General features: G+C 40.8%; 2 protein-coding genes and 1 non-coding gene across 6 annotated transcripts in view; all 3 read right to left on the bottom strand.

Annotated features, from left to right (window-relative positions):
- The window catches only part of Cwf19l2 (CWF19 like cell cycle control factor 2), a 72,445-nt gene extending 70,161 nt beyond the window's left edge, over positions 1–2,284 (bottom strand). The window contains exon 1 of the mRNA XM_021171789.3: positions 2,154–2,284. Coding sequence (XP_021027448.1) covers positions 2,154–2,246 — 93 coding nt within the window. The 5' untranslated portion in view covers positions 2,247–2,284. The remainder of the gene's footprint in view (positions 1–2,153) is intronic.
- A 10,278-nt stretch (positions 2,285–12,562) lies between these two features.
- On the bottom strand, positions 12,563–12,664 carry LOC115031972 (U6 spliceosomal RNA). Its single transcript, XR_003837630.2, has one exon. It is a non-coding gene; the product is annotated as a U6 spliceosomal RNA (small nuclear RNA).
- Positions 12,665–13,484: 820 nt separating this feature from the next.
- Positions 13,485–14,991, bottom strand: part of Alkbh8 (alkB homolog 8, tRNA methyltransferase) — a 56,174-nt gene continuing 54,667 nt past the window's right edge. For 2 of the 4 annotated variants that reach the window (XM_085844381.1, XM_085844379.1), the window contains one exon: positions 13,487–14,983. In XM_085844381.1, the coding sequence (XP_085700507.1) occupies positions 14,882–14,983 (102 nt within the window). In that variant the 3' untranslated portion in view covers positions 13,487–14,881. Of the gene's footprint in view, positions 14,984–14,991 lie in introns of all 4 variants that reach the window. The other 2 variants (XR_015048901.1, XM_085844380.1) reach the window with 2 other exon arrangements.

Genomic DNA, 14,991 nt, shown 5'->3' with positions numbered 1-14,991 from the left:
AAATGGAGCAGAGGCTGAAGAAAAGGCCATCCAGAGACCTCCCCACTGTGGGATCCATTCCATTCACAGATACCAACACTTCCCCCACCCCCCTTACTATTGCTGAAGCCAAGATGTGTTTGCAGACAAGAGCCTGGTATAGCTCTGAGTGGCTCTGCCAGCACCTGACTAAGACAAATGCAGATACTCACAGCTAACCATTGAGCTGAGCCTGGGGATCCTAATGGAAGAGTTAGGGGTAAAGGAGCTGAAGGGGATTGCAACCCCATAGAAAGAATAACAGTATCAATTTAACCAGAGCTCCCAGGAACTAAACTACCAACCAAAGAGTCCATGGCTCCCCCTACATATGTAGCAGAGGATTATTGCCTCATCTGGCATCAGTGTGAGGCGAGGTGCTTGGTCCTGTGGAGGCTTGATACCCTAGAGAAGGGGGATGCTAGAGGGCTGAGACAGGAGTGGGTGGTGGAAGGGGAAGTACCCTCTTAGAGGCAAAAGGGAGGAGGAAGGGTGGAAGGATTTGTGAAGAGGAGACTGGGAAGGGGAATAACATTTGAAAGATAAACAAAATGATTAATAAAAGAAAGTTATCAATAGCTTTCCTTTGGGACTACCAATCTTCACTAAATTTGGGTACAAATCACAGACAGTATCCAGTACAAGACTAACATATATCCTCTTTTCTCTCTGTCTCAAATAGGACTTGGAGAGCCGGGCGTGGTGGCGCAAGCCTTTAATCCCAGCACTCGGGAGGCAGAGGCAGGCGGATTTCTGAGTTCGAGGCCAGCCTGGGCTACAGAGTGAGTTCCAGGACAGCCACGACTACACAGAGAAACCCTGTCTCGAAAAGCCAAAAAAAAAAAAAAAAAAATAGGACTTGGAATCACTTTAACCTTCATAAGCACTGGGGCTAGTTTTTTAGACTTTCCCAAAAGTTATAAATCTGACCTTTCCCATGACTTCTAAATAGACAGTACCAATACAATTGACTCAGAAAAGTTATCCTCTTAAAAAGAAAGAACCATATGGCTAATCTAGTCAGCAGTCAACAATAGTAATACAATGCAAGAAGTTTCTTCTGCTTTCTCATCCATCTGTCAAATTCCTAAGCTGACTTTGGTCCTTATCAAACTGTATGTAGATTTGTCTAAAATTCTTCACAGCTGACAAAGTTTCTTCCAAAAACTGTTTGAAATATCAGACAGACAGTCATTATGAGTATTCATTATATCTATTTTGAAATCAGCCAATATTCATGATGCTTTATCTGACCAAGACTAACTGCCCACCCATTCCCTTAAAATGTGACTGAAGGAAGGCATTACTCATTCTTCCTATTTATTTTCTACTCTTTATATGCATTTAAACTTATTTAAAATTCTTTTATCATACAACAAAAGAACCCAAAACATCGTCACGGAACATTCCGTTGTTCAACTACAAATTCATCTTTTTCACTGTCACAATTAATCAGGAATAACTGTCAATAACTGTTCAATAATTGACTTGTTCCGTTTTTATAAACTCCATACATTTCAATGTTAATGAGAATTCTGTTTCCCAAACCTGGGGTAGGGGAGCACATATTCTGAGTCTCTTATGCTAAACAGTGTTTCAACCAGTAAAGGCTGGCCTAAGCCTGGAGTTGCAAGGAAACACGTGAAGGAAACACCAACGTATTCAAATGTGTCCTACTTCCAATAAGCCGGGGCAATGACTCACGCTTCGAATTAATTGGTAAGAAGAGTCCTCGGATGTGACACTGGACACAGAAACTGAGCAATCCAGGCGGCGAAAATATCAAGAATAAGTGGCTTAAAAGCTAAAGAAACTGGAAGGAAACCAATCAATCTCTCTGCGGAGAGAACTAGCAAATGGAGCCGGTCCGAGCATTTAGAAGACAACTGCATTGGGAAAAGACCAAAATCAGACAAGGTGAGATACCAGAGAAAGGAGAGAAGTGAGTGGACTATCTTCCAGGATTCTCAAGTCCTACAACTTATAAATAACATTCCGAAACCGTAAGATTTATAAAACGAAAGTATTTCAAGAACTAAAGATATTCTCGGAAAGCGATTACCTAGCATGCAGAAGCCCTCAGTAAAACCCAAGTTTTAAAAAGGAAGAAAGAAAATTCTCCAAAGCCGGGATACCTGGCGTAACAACTCGGCCCTGGCAATACCGGTCTGTTCTTTTCCCTCTTCGATACTGCTAGCACTTTCAAATCTTAGACTGAACGCCTCCATAGTTGTCGCCGTCGAAAAGCAAGGACGCCGGCAGGAAACCTCGGTTTACGACTGTCGTAATTTAGAAACCGAATCTGGATTTCAAAATAGTAGTAGAAGGGGGGGGGGGCGTTACTATGCCAACAGAGCAGGCGCAGTTCCGAATGTTTGGCCTGTGAAAGGTTCAGTGGAAACCTGGAGCGTGCTGGAGAGTTGATCTTTCAGATGTACTAGGTTCGCTAAGCGCTGAGTTAATATAAACATGCGTTATTATGCGCCCTGCGATATATTAACTCATTTCTCAATAGGACTCTTAAAACACTCAACTAAGCTAGAAGTTACTTCTAGACTTCCCCCTTCTTGCCTGACTTCCTGTGATGGTGCATCAACCTGAAGTGAACCTGATCAGAAAGTCAGAATAGGGGGGGCGGGGGGTACAAAAATTGCTCTTAAGAATCAGTATAGGGGCTGCAGAGATGACTCAGTGGTTAAGAGCACTGACTGCTCTTCCAGATGTCCGGAGTTCAATTCCCAGGAACCACATGGTGGCTCACAACCATCTGTAATGGGATCTGATGCCCTCTTCTGGTGTGTCTGAAAACAGTGACAATGTACTCATAGTAAAATAAGTAATTAAAAAAAAAAGTTCAGTATTTTTCATTGATGGGTGTCTTGAAATATAGTTAAAACTGGGTTAGAGAGAAATGGGTCAGTGATTTAGGGTGCTAACTGTTCTTGCAAAGGACCTAAGGCCACATCCAGGAACTCACAGGGATCATCAAAACCATCTCTAGCTCCATTTCCAGGAGATCTCCCTCTTCTGGTCTCCACAGGCATTGCAACTACATGATGACATAACACTCATTAAGAAAAAAAAATATTCTTAATTATTTGGAGGTCAAGACTTGGTGTTGCACAAGCCTGGGTTCAGGAAGAGTCCTCATCACCCAGAGGAAAGATGCCTTGGTTGTGTGGTTATCTCTCATAAAGAAAAGACAGTGACCTCTGTTGTATTTATTGCATCTTGCATAATTAAGTCTCTGTATCAAAAGACTAGGCCTCATCTGTTCTTCATTTGATTGGCCCACTAGGATAGAAACAGGAAAATTGAAATAAACCATTTCACTCTCCTTTTGCCCATATCAACTCCGCAGATTTAAGATGACAAACTTGAATGGTTACAACCCCTTTATTTGATTCATTATGTTTGGGAGGCAGCACCCCAGTTTGTGCATCTGAAGCAAGGATAACCAGCCAATTCAGAGTTGATAGGAAGGGCTGATATACCTGCCCACTCATTACCAAAGGCACTCAAAAGGACTTGCCATGAAATATTGAAGGCTAACCACTCTGATGGTTTTCGAAAACCTTGATTCTCCGTAGGAAGAGCTTTGAAAATACATTTTTTTGTTGTTGTTGAGAAACAATACTCATGAGTCCTTGTACCAAAAAGAGTCAAAAGAAATAAAAAGTCAAGAAACTAAAAACCAGATTTTGATTCTTTCTCTCTTATCTTCTCATTCAAAGATACAATGGTGATGAGAGGACAGACTGATATTGTTATAGCTGAGGTAGAGTAGACAGTCTAATAGTGAGGAGCAGACTGTATCCACATTCATTCTACAGGGCCTGCTCTGCTCCATCTGTATAAAGAAAACCACAGGTAAGGCCTAAGGCCTGCTAGACATTGAAATGTCCTCTGTGAGGACAGTGTAGGTTCAGACATGCTGAAATCTGGCTGTCTAGTGAGTCTAGGGATGTGTCCTGCATATTAGTTAGCCGTTCACTGTGCATTCACTTCCTCTTCTGCCTGGACTTTCCTACCTTCTCTCTCTCTTTCATCCTCCTATTATTTTCCCTCCTATTCCATTCCTTCGTTGGGCTTCAGTCATAAGAGCCTCCTTCCAGCTTTCATTCCCATCTAAGGCCTTTGTTTGTCATTCATATCCTAGCTCAAACAAACATCGCTTTCCACAATCACAAAATCTAATGTATCCATCTTCCCACGACTCCCCAGATATTGTCAGATCATGATTTAATGCTATCATAGCTCTATATCTCTAGTTGAAGTATTCTTGACTGCCCATGTGCTTGCTTGTTTTCTGGATAATCTCCTGGATACCTACCACATGTGACTTCAAGAACTTGGGTTAATTATTGAATATATAGGAAAAACGAATTCATTTACTTACAAATTTAAAACAGTTCTTTTCATATTCATAGTCATTCTTGCAAGAACTAAAAAGTTATCATATAGAATCTGTACTTTTAAAAATTGTCTGAGAATGAAGAGATGGCTCAGCAAAAGTACTACTCATGTGGAGGTCCCACTTTGGGTTTCTGGCACCTACATGACAGGTCACAGTCTTTTGTAACTCCAGTTCCAGTGGATGAGATGCACTCTTCTGGTCTCTGTGGGTACTGTTTGCATATGGTGTACTTACATAGAGACAAAACTTTCATATACATGAAAGAAAAATCAATTAATCAAAAAGTTTTTAATAGATTCATAATCCTTACCAAATTAGACATCTTGTTTGAAAATAATTATTCATATGAAATAACATTTTGAAGAGATTAGGTTAAATTTCATCATCATGTATAAGGCAACTGTCAAGATCAATAAAGATTATCCACAAAACTGACCATAAAATAAAGGCATATTAGTGTGTGAAAACAATAATATGTGGTAACATGCATAAATCAACATGCAATGTATATAGAACATGCAATTATTTCACCAGATAAAGAAAAAAAGAGTCAGGCAGACAGACAGACAGACACAGACACAGTGTCTTTCTTTGAGACTGAAACATACCCTATGAGGATGACCTACGTCATCCCAACTATATGTTGTAGTTCACATAAAACAATCATTTTATATATTTATATCAGTTTCCCTGGTGATTATCGATTGTCCCTTATTTAGCTTCAGAAAGAGTCACAGTTTAGATCAGTAATCATATAACCACTCTAATAGTAATCCTATTTCAACTCCTCTTCAATATATAGTTGGCTGCCTTTAAGGGTAAGATATGAACCAAAAAGACAAAGAGTCTTTTCTGACAATATGCTGTACCCAGTAACAGAGATTTGAAATTCTGTTCCCAGCCACTGAATCTGTGATGATTTCAGAAATATTAGTGAGGCATTAAGTGCACAGGTTCAAAATCAAGATTTTCCAGACTAAATAACTCTGCCATTTATTTAGTCATGCCACTTTAAATTATCTGCTGCATTCAGTTTTTTAACTGTAATGTGGTTAATAACACTGTATGTTCCAACTTCTGTGAGAATACAATGAGCCAAAGCATGTGAGGATTTGAAACTATATGCTAAGTGTAAATCAAGGGCAACAATTATGAGACACTGGTATTATCTCCAAGTCAATGACTTAATTGTATATCCTATTCACCTTTGTCAAATTAATATAGCCTAGAGTCATCTTAGGCCTTGATTGAGAGATTGTCTAGATCACTTTGCCCTGTGGGCATGAGTTGGGAAGAGCTACATTGGCTGTTATTTGATGTAGGAAAAAACAGTCCACTTTGAGTGTCACCATTCTTTATCCAGGTGGTCTCAAATTATACAACAAGTATGAGCAAGTGAGCCATTAAGCAAACAAGCAACATCCCTCTATGTTTTCTGCTTTAAGGTCCTGCCCTGACTTTCTTCAGTGATGGACTATGACCTGGAAGTGTAAAGAAGATGAATCCTTTCCTCCTATTAGTTGCTTTTTGTAGTCTCCCCTCCCCCAGCCTGAAACCTGCTTGCTCAAGGGTGGAGCTTCCTGCTCAATCATTCTGTCACGCCCACTGCTGGAATCTGCTGCTTTGCTGTTCCGAAGCCATCAAGTGATCACCCTGCTACTGGACCCCAAGATTATTTGGCGGGAATTGGGCCCCTCCCCCTTCCTTTATAACTGAGTGCTGGAATAGTAAAAATTGAACCTTGAGCAGAGACTTTTGTCTTGGTTCCTTCCTTATCTGGCGCAGCCCAACCCCTCTTCTCTTCCAGGTTTCCAAAATGCCTTTCCAGGCTAGAACCCAGGTTGTGATCTACTGGCCAGACACAACAGCTTTTGGCCATGGTCTTTGTCACAGCACTAGAAAGAAAATAGAACACTGTACTGGCTGGGTTTGTGTGTCAACTTGACACAGGCTGGAGTTATCACAGAGAAAGGAGTTTCAATTGGGGAAATCCATGAGATCCAGCTATGAGGCATTTTCTCAATTAGTGATCAAGGGGGAAAGGCCCCTTGTGGGTGGTGCCATCTCTGGGCTGGTAGTCTTGGTTCTATAAGAGAGAAGGCTGAGCAAGCCAGAGGAAGCAAGCCAGTAAAGAATATCCCTCCATGGCCTCTGCATCAGCTCCTGCTTCATGACCTGCTTGAGTTCCAGTCCTGACTTCCTTGGTGATGAACAGCAGTATGGAAGTGTAAGCTGAATAAACCCTTTCCTCCCCAACTTGCTTCTTGGTCATGATGTTTTGTCCAGGAATAGAAACCCTGACTAAGAAAAACACCATGCTAAAATACTCCTTTTCTCTCCAATCTTTATGGTATAAGAGCCTTCTACAATCATTGCATTTTCGTTAAAAATCATGTAAGAAATAAGGAAAGTATTTATCAGTGGGTTTTTAAGCATTGGAACATATCATGAATTCTCTCTGGTGGAGCACCAAAGTAGTTTGTATTCAGATGCTGTTTTTTATATATATATAAATATATATATATTTTATTTATAAATAACCACCACTATTTGTGGCCCCCATTAGATCAGTGTCCAGATGAATTTTAAACCTAAAAGGTTAAAGTAGAGATGTCACCATAGTAAACATTTTCATTATCATTTATGAGTAAAATCATGGGAAATATTCTCTTCCCTTCTGACTCTTGTAAACACTGATCATCACTGAGTTCACATATATCCAATATGTAATCCAAAGTGTATAATTCCTATACCACTTTGTTTCACATGCATAATTTCTAATCATCACAACAATTATGTATCCACTGAAAGTTAAAGTATTCTATAAATGTCATCTCTCTCTCTCTCTCTTTTTTTTTTTTTTAAAGATTTATTTATTTATGTAAGTACACTGTAGCTGTCTTCAGACACTCCAGAAGAGGGCGCCAGATCTCGTTGTGGATGGTTGTGAGCCACCATGTGGTTGCTGGGATTTGAACTCTGGACCTTCGGAAGAGCAGTTGGGTGCTCTTACCCACTGAGCCATCTCACCAGCCCTCTTTTTTTTTTTTTTTTTTTTTTTTGTTTTGTTTTTGTTTTTTTGAGACAGGGTTTCTCTGTATAGCCCTGGCTGTCCTGGAACTCACTTTGTAGACCAGGCTGGCCTCGAACTCAGAAATCCATCTACCTCTGCCTCTCGATTGCTGGGATTAAAGGCGTGCTCCACCACGCCCAGCTTCATCTCTTACTTTCTTATTCACTGTATTAAAAAGACTTTGTCATTACCAAGTTGAAAAAATGATGGCTCAGACAATGTATGAAAGTGTCTTTCCCTAACATCACACTGTTAGTAACTTTTTTTGTTGTTTGTTTGTTTGTTTATTTTTTGTTTCCTAAGCTTGGACCTTCTGACTACTCCTATAATGGTGTTTGGTGTGGGTTTTAAAAGAGAACAAAGGGCTGGCGAGATGGCTCAGTGGGTAAGAGCACCCGACTGCTCTTCCAAAGGTCCAGAGTTCAAATCCCAGCAACCACATGGTGGCTCACAACCATCCGTAACGAGATCTGGTGCCCTCTTCTGGAGTGTCTGAAGACAGCTACAGTGTACTTACATATAATAAATAAACCTTTAAAAAAAAAAAAAAAGAGAGAACAAAACCAAATCCTAGTTCTCCATTAGAGTACATAAAATCACCTCAGAGGGCTGTCAAATGTAAACACCAGAATTCCAGCCCCAAACAGTGGAGCTCCTGTACCTAGGTAGACCTAAAAATTGGTCCTCAATTGGAAAGGGCCAGGTGAACATTCAGGTACTGAGCCATCACATTGTGAGAAACATCATTCTAGGGGATAACACCCTACATGGGAATTGTAGGGAAAACTCCAAAGAGCCATTTTGTCCAAATAAAATGCTAATTTAAACATAAGAATTAAAATATTAGCAGGTATTATAAATAAGGCTTCTACGAATATAGTGGAGCATGTGTCCTTATTGCAAGTTAGAGCATCTTCTGAGTATATGCCCAGGAGTGGTACAGTTGGGTCCTCGGGTAATACTATGTCCAATTTTCTGAGGAACCACCAGACTGATTCCCAGAGTAGTTGTAACAGCTTTCAATCTCACCAGGAATGGAGGAGTGTTCCTCTTTCTCCACATCCTTGCCAGCATCTACTGTCACCTGAATTTTTCATCTTAGCCATTCTAACTGGTGTGAGGTGCAATCTCAGGGTTGTTCTGATTTGCATTTCCCTGATGACTAAGGATGTTGAACATTTCTTTAGGTGATTCTCGGCCATTCAATATTCCTTAGTTAAAAATTCTTTGTTTATCCCTGTATTCCATTTTTAATAGGGTTATTTGATTCTCTGGAATCTAACTTCTTGAGTTCTTTCTATATACTGGATATTAGCCCTCTCTCGGATGTAGGATTGGTAAAGATCTTTTCCCAATATGTTGGTTGCTGTCTTGTCCTTATTTATAATAGCCAGAAGCTGGAAAGAACCCAGATGCCCTTCAACAGAGGAATGGATACAGAAAATGTGGTATATTAACACAATGGAGTACCACTTAACTATTAAAAATTATGAATTCATGAAATTCTTAGGCAAATGGATGAAACTAGAAAATATTATCCTGAGTGAGGTAACCAATCACAAAAGAACACACATGGTATTCACTCACTATCTGGATATTAGCCCACAAGTTCAGATTATGAATACCGAAGATACAATTCCCACACCACATGAAACTCAAGAAGAAGGAAGAACAAAGTGTGGAAATTTCAGTCCTGCTTAGAAGGGGAAACAAAATATTCATGGGAGAAAATATGGAGACAAAGTGTGGAGCAGAGACTGAAGAAAAGACCATCCAAAGACTGCCCCACCTGGGGATCCATCCCATATACAGTCACCAAACTCAGAACCTATTGTGGATGTCAAGAAGTGCTTGCTGACAGGAGCCTGATATAGCTGTCTTCTGAGAGGCTCTGTCAGAGCCTGATAAACATAGAGGTTGATGCTTGCAGCCAACCATGGACTGAGGACAGGGTACCCAATGGAGGAGCTAGAAAAGGGACTGAAGGAGCAGAAAAGGTTTGCAACCCCATAGGAACAACAACAATATCAATCAACCAGATCCCCCAGAGCTCCCAGGGACTAAATCACCAACCAAGGAGTACACATAGAGAGACCCATGGCTCCAGTCACATATGTAGCAGAAGATGGCCTTGTTGGGCATCAGTGGGAGGAGAGGCCCTTGGTCCGTTGAAGGCTTGATGCTCCACTGTAGGGGAATTTGAGGGCAGAGCAGCACAATTGGGTGGTAGGGTGGGGGGATACTGTCATAGAATCAGCAGGAAGGAGGGTGGGATAGGAGGTTTTGGGGAGTGGGTGGGTGGGGGGCAGGAAAAGGGATAACATTTGAAATGTAAATAAAGAAAATATCCAATAAAAAAGATGAATACAATAAATAAATAAATAAATAAATAAATAAATAAATAAATAAATAAATGGAACTTATCTTTTTGGCCAGTAGAGATCATAGCTCTTGTGGACAACATTTTCTCTCTAAAGGTGAAAGTTAATTCTTCAAAGTTACATCTGTTGTTCTTTTTTAAAAAACAAAACAAAAACAAAACAAAAAACAAACACACAAACATCTCCCCCCCCCCCAGCTATTGGTTGACCTGCTGTGTTAATGCAAAGCTCTGCCTTCTCCGATGAAACTAGTGTGCTATCTTTACATTTCTCATCCAGTAAGCACCAACATCACTTGTAGCATTTCTCACTTCAGATGGGCTTTGAAGGAACTCATTTATTGGAGATATATAACACCTTTTTTCCCTGTTGCAAAGTGCAATATTCTAAAGCCACCTGAAAGACAGAATTCTATACCTAGGTTAGAAAAGAACTGCTTGCTTCTGAAAGACTCCAAAACTCCCAAAGGGAGGCACTTACTCAAGCCTCGGGTCAGCCGCGCACCCAAGAAGACACTGAGACCGAACTTAAGATGTATAGAGAGTAAGATTTAATACAGCAACGACAAGAAAGAACATAAAAAGCACATATACCAGATATCTGGGGTCGAAACTCATGCAGCAAGGTGCAGAGGAGATTCGGCCCCTAGCCCAAATTTTCACAGGCTTTTATAAGAAAAGGGCAAGGGGAAAAGTACAAGTTTTACGTCACCAAGGTGTTCTGCCAAGGGGCTTTACATAACCAAGGGGTCGTGTCCTATATTTTGGCAATGTACTCGATCTATTGGAACATTCTGGGATAGTACCAGGAGGCCCCTATCTCAAAAATGTTCTTGGCATAGTCTTCAGTTAGGAGGGGTAGGACTAGGTTCTTTCCAGGAGACCCCTTATCTGAAAAATGTTCCCGGAGCTGTTTCCAATTGGGAGGGGGTACCTTGGGGTGAAAAGTTCAGGAGTGCTCCGGGAACAGTCTCCGGATGGGAGGGGTAAGAGAGTTCAGGAAAAGTTCAGGTGTTCAGTAATTTTACTCTTTCACTTCCACATGAAAAAAACTTAGGTTTTAAAAATAAGATTCAGTTTTACAATTTGGAAGCCCAAAGATCTGAAGATTTCTGTGTTCCTACAGTAGAATCTGCCAATTAGTATACATTTTTGTCCATAGGCAAAGTAGGTTGACAAGTCATAATTTTCTTTTCTTTTTTTTTTTTTTTTTTTCTTCGAGACAGAGTTTCTCTGTATAGCCCCTGGCTGTCCTAGAACTCACTTTGTAAACCAGGCTGGCCTCGAACTCAGAAATCCACCTGCCTCTGCCTCTGCTGGGATTAAAGGTGTGTGCCACCACGCCCGGCTATGGCTGGATTTCTTAATAATTCTTCAAGATCCATTTGTTTTCTATATTGTATGAGAAGATGAACTGAAATGGGGCATAATAAAAAAATCACCATTCCAATCTCTAAGAAAACTCACCCCTGCAGCACAAAACTCTGTAATCTCTGCAAACTTTTCAAGCCTTACTACTTCCATTAGTGACTTCCGGATGTCCTTACTTATATAGCAATCCTGGACACTCCATAGATCAGAGAATCTGTCCAGGCTGTTAAGAATTTCCATTCCAGTTATGTATCTTAGAACTGAGGACATAACTACAATATGGATTGAGGAATCCACTACACCTACTGTGAGATGGAACTGAGCTAAATTCCATTGATAATCTACTCTTCTCAAGCCTCTAATTAGAGATGGTGACATTTTGAGTTTTTTAAGATGAATACTTATGCCCAAAAGTCTGATTATATTTCTTTCCCTAATCCAGTTACCATGCTTGAAAGTTGTTACCTCCTTCCAGCCTAGCAAGGGTGGCTGTGACCAGCCTGGCGGAGCCACCTGGTGTGCTGCTCCTTTGATGTGCCACCACCTGCCTGAGGCCGAACTGATTCTCTTCCAAGATTTTCCGGAGTTAGCACTGAACTGTGATCTTCTTGAGTTCCCACTAAAAGGCTGACCTATCTACTTCAAAGAAACTTTGCTTGGCCAGGGTCGGGGCCTCCCCTTTTCTTTATAAAGCATGTTTGCTGACATTAAAATTGAACCTTGATCAGAATGACTGTCTTGGTTTCATATTGCTGCCTAGCTCCCTCTTCTCTTGCAGATTCCAAAATGCCTTCCCAGAACAGAACCCAGACATGTGAACTGCTGGCTGGACACAACAGAAAGTCACAGTCCTTTTCCAGAATATGAGGCAAAGATTAAGAGGGTAGGTTTTAGGCAGAGTAGTCGACTCCTTCCTAAAAGAAACCCAGCCTTGACTTCATTCAAAGAATCTTGGGTCTGATTCAACTCTAGGAGCTATGTCACCTCTTTTGGTGATTTGAGTTAATCTTGATTAGAATCCTGCTTCATGGAAATCAAGTATAAATTTAGCATATTCTCATCTAATTATATTCTACAGGCACCATTATCATGTAGAGAATATAAACTAGTATTCAAAGGTACTGGTGCTTCTGATGCTAATTGTTGCTACATGTAATATTGTAAACATAAGCATAGGAAGGTCACATGTTAACTTTGTGGAAGCTAATAAATGGACATTTCACACACTTGCTTGAAGAGAACCTTCCTTCTCAAACATAATTCTCTCCCCTCACATTATTATAGTGTTTTATGTGCTTTCTTTTGTTTTATGGAATGCTTCATAAATTTAAGCATCATCCTTGTGCAGGGGCTATACTAATCTTCACTGTATTGTTTCATTTTTAGTATGTGTGCTGCCAAGTCCAGTTTTTTTTTTTTAATATTCTTTTAGGTATTTTTTTCATTTACATTTCAAATGATATCCCAAAAGTTCCCCATTACCCGCCCCCCACACTCCCGTACCCACCCACTCCTACTTCTTGGCCCTGGTGTTCCCCTGTACTGAGGCATATAAAGTTTGCAAGACCAAGGGGCCTCTCTTCCCAATGATGGCCGACTAGGCCATCTTCTGATACATATGCAGCTAGAGACACGACCTTTGGGGGTACTGGTTAGTTCATATTGTCGTTCCACCTATAAAGTTGCAGACCTCTTTAGCTCTCTAGTTCCTCCATTGGGGGCCCTGTGATCCATCCAATAGCTGACTGTGATCACCCACTTCTGTGTTTGCAAGGCACCGGCATAGCCTCACAAGAGATGACTATATCAGGGTCCTTCCAGCAAAATCTTGCTGGTGTATGTGAGGAGGCTGCGTTTGGAGGCTGATTATGGGATGGATCCCTGGGTGTAGCAGTCTCTAGATAGTCCATCCTTTTGTCTTAGCTCCAAACTTTGTCTCTGTCACTCCTTCCATGGGTGTTTTGTTCCCAATTCTAAGAAGGGCAAAGTGATCACACTGTGGTCTTCGTTCTTCTTGAGTTTCATGTGTTCTGCAAATTGTAACTTGGGTATTCTAAGTTTCTGGACTAATATCCACTTATCAGTGAGTACATATCATGTGAGTTCTTTTGTGATTGGGTTACCTCACTCAGGATGATACCCTCCAGGTCCATCCATTTGCCTAGGAATTTCATAAATTCATGCTTTTTAATAGCTGAGTAGTATACCAAGTCAAGTTTTATTTGCTAAAAAGATCCAATTTCCTTTCTGGAGACTGAAAGGAAGAATAAACACTCATTTTTTTTCTTGGTTCCTTTTTTAATCAATTATTTATTTACATGCCAAATGTTGCTGGCCTCCTGGTTCCCCCTCCCAGAGTCCTTCACTCCCTGCCCCCTCTCCATCTCTGGGAGGGTCCGGTATTCCCCTTCTCTGGAACACCAAGTCTCTACAGGATTAGGCACATCCTCTCCCACTGGAGCCAGACAAGGCAGTCAGTTCTCTGCTACATATGTGTTGGAGCCTTCAGAACTACCTCAGAATCTCTGGAAGATCTCAGTAGTTCATGTTAGTTGACACTGTTGGTCTTCCCATGGGGCTATCATCCCCTTCAGTTATTTCAATCATTCCCCCAACTCTTCCATAGGGGTACCGGGCCCCAGTCCAATGGTTGGTTCTAAGTATTTCCATGTATCTCAGTCAGCTGCTGGTAGAGCCTTTCAGAAGAAACCATTATAGCTCCTGCAAGCACAACACAGCTTCAGTAATAAATAGTGTCAGGGTTTGTTGCCTGACTATGGGATGGATCCCAAGTTGGGCTAGTCACTAGTTAGCCATTCCCTCAGTCTCTGCTACATTTTTTTGTCTCTGCATTTCTTTTAGACAGGAACAAATCTAGGTCAAATATTTTGAGGGTGGGTTGCCCATCTGTCCACTGGGGGCCCTATCTAACTACTGGAGGCGGACTGTTCAAGTTCCATCTCTCCATTATTGGGCATTTGGGCTAAGGTTACCCACATTGAGTCCTAGAACTCTCTTATATCCCAGGACTCTGGAACTTGCTAGAGATTCTCCACCACCACTCACCTCCAGGAGCTGCATATTTCCATTCATTCTCCTGGGTTTCTCTTCTGTCTCTCCCCATACACGGTCCTGTCACCGTTCCCCTCCCTCTTCCCTCTCTGACCCAGGTTCCTCCCTCTTTCCCTGTCTCCCATCATTTTTTTTTTTCCCCTTTCTAAGTGAGATTCAAACATCCTCACTTTGGCTTTCCTTTTTGTTTTACTTCTTATGGCCTGTAGGGTGAATCACTGGTATTCTGTACTTTTTGGCTAACATCCACTTGTCAGTGAGTACATACCATGAATGTCCTTTTGGGTCTCGGTTAACTCACTCAGGATATTTTCTAGTTTCATCCATTTGCCTGCAAAATTCATGATGCAAATTTGATATTTGCAAAACTCACTATTCAAATTTAATAGGTGAATCATATTCCACTGTGTAAATGAACCATTTTCTTTATCTATTCTTCTGTTGAAGCACATCTGGGTTATTTCCAGTTTCTGACTATTACCAATGATTGCTTGTTTTTCGTGTCTTAATAATCAATATAACCTTCACTTGCGTTTTTTGTTGTTGTTGTTCAACAAGATGAGATTTGTGTTTTGAAATGATGTCTTATATTTTTCCTTTCTTCCTCCACAATGATTTTTTTTTTTCTTTTTCTTGTAAAGGTTTCTGGAACCTATAAAT

The sequence above is a fragment of the Mus caroli genome, unplaced genomic scaffold (assembly GCF_978045245.1).
Source record: "Mus caroli unplaced genomic scaffold, Mus_caroli_1 scaffold_11, whole genome shotgun sequence".
Classification (NCBI taxonomy): Eukaryota; Metazoa; Chordata; class Mammalia; order Rodentia; family Muridae; genus Mus; species Mus caroli.
Note: the sequence above shows the minus strand (reverse complement) of the source record. Positions and strands in the feature narration are given on the sequence as shown.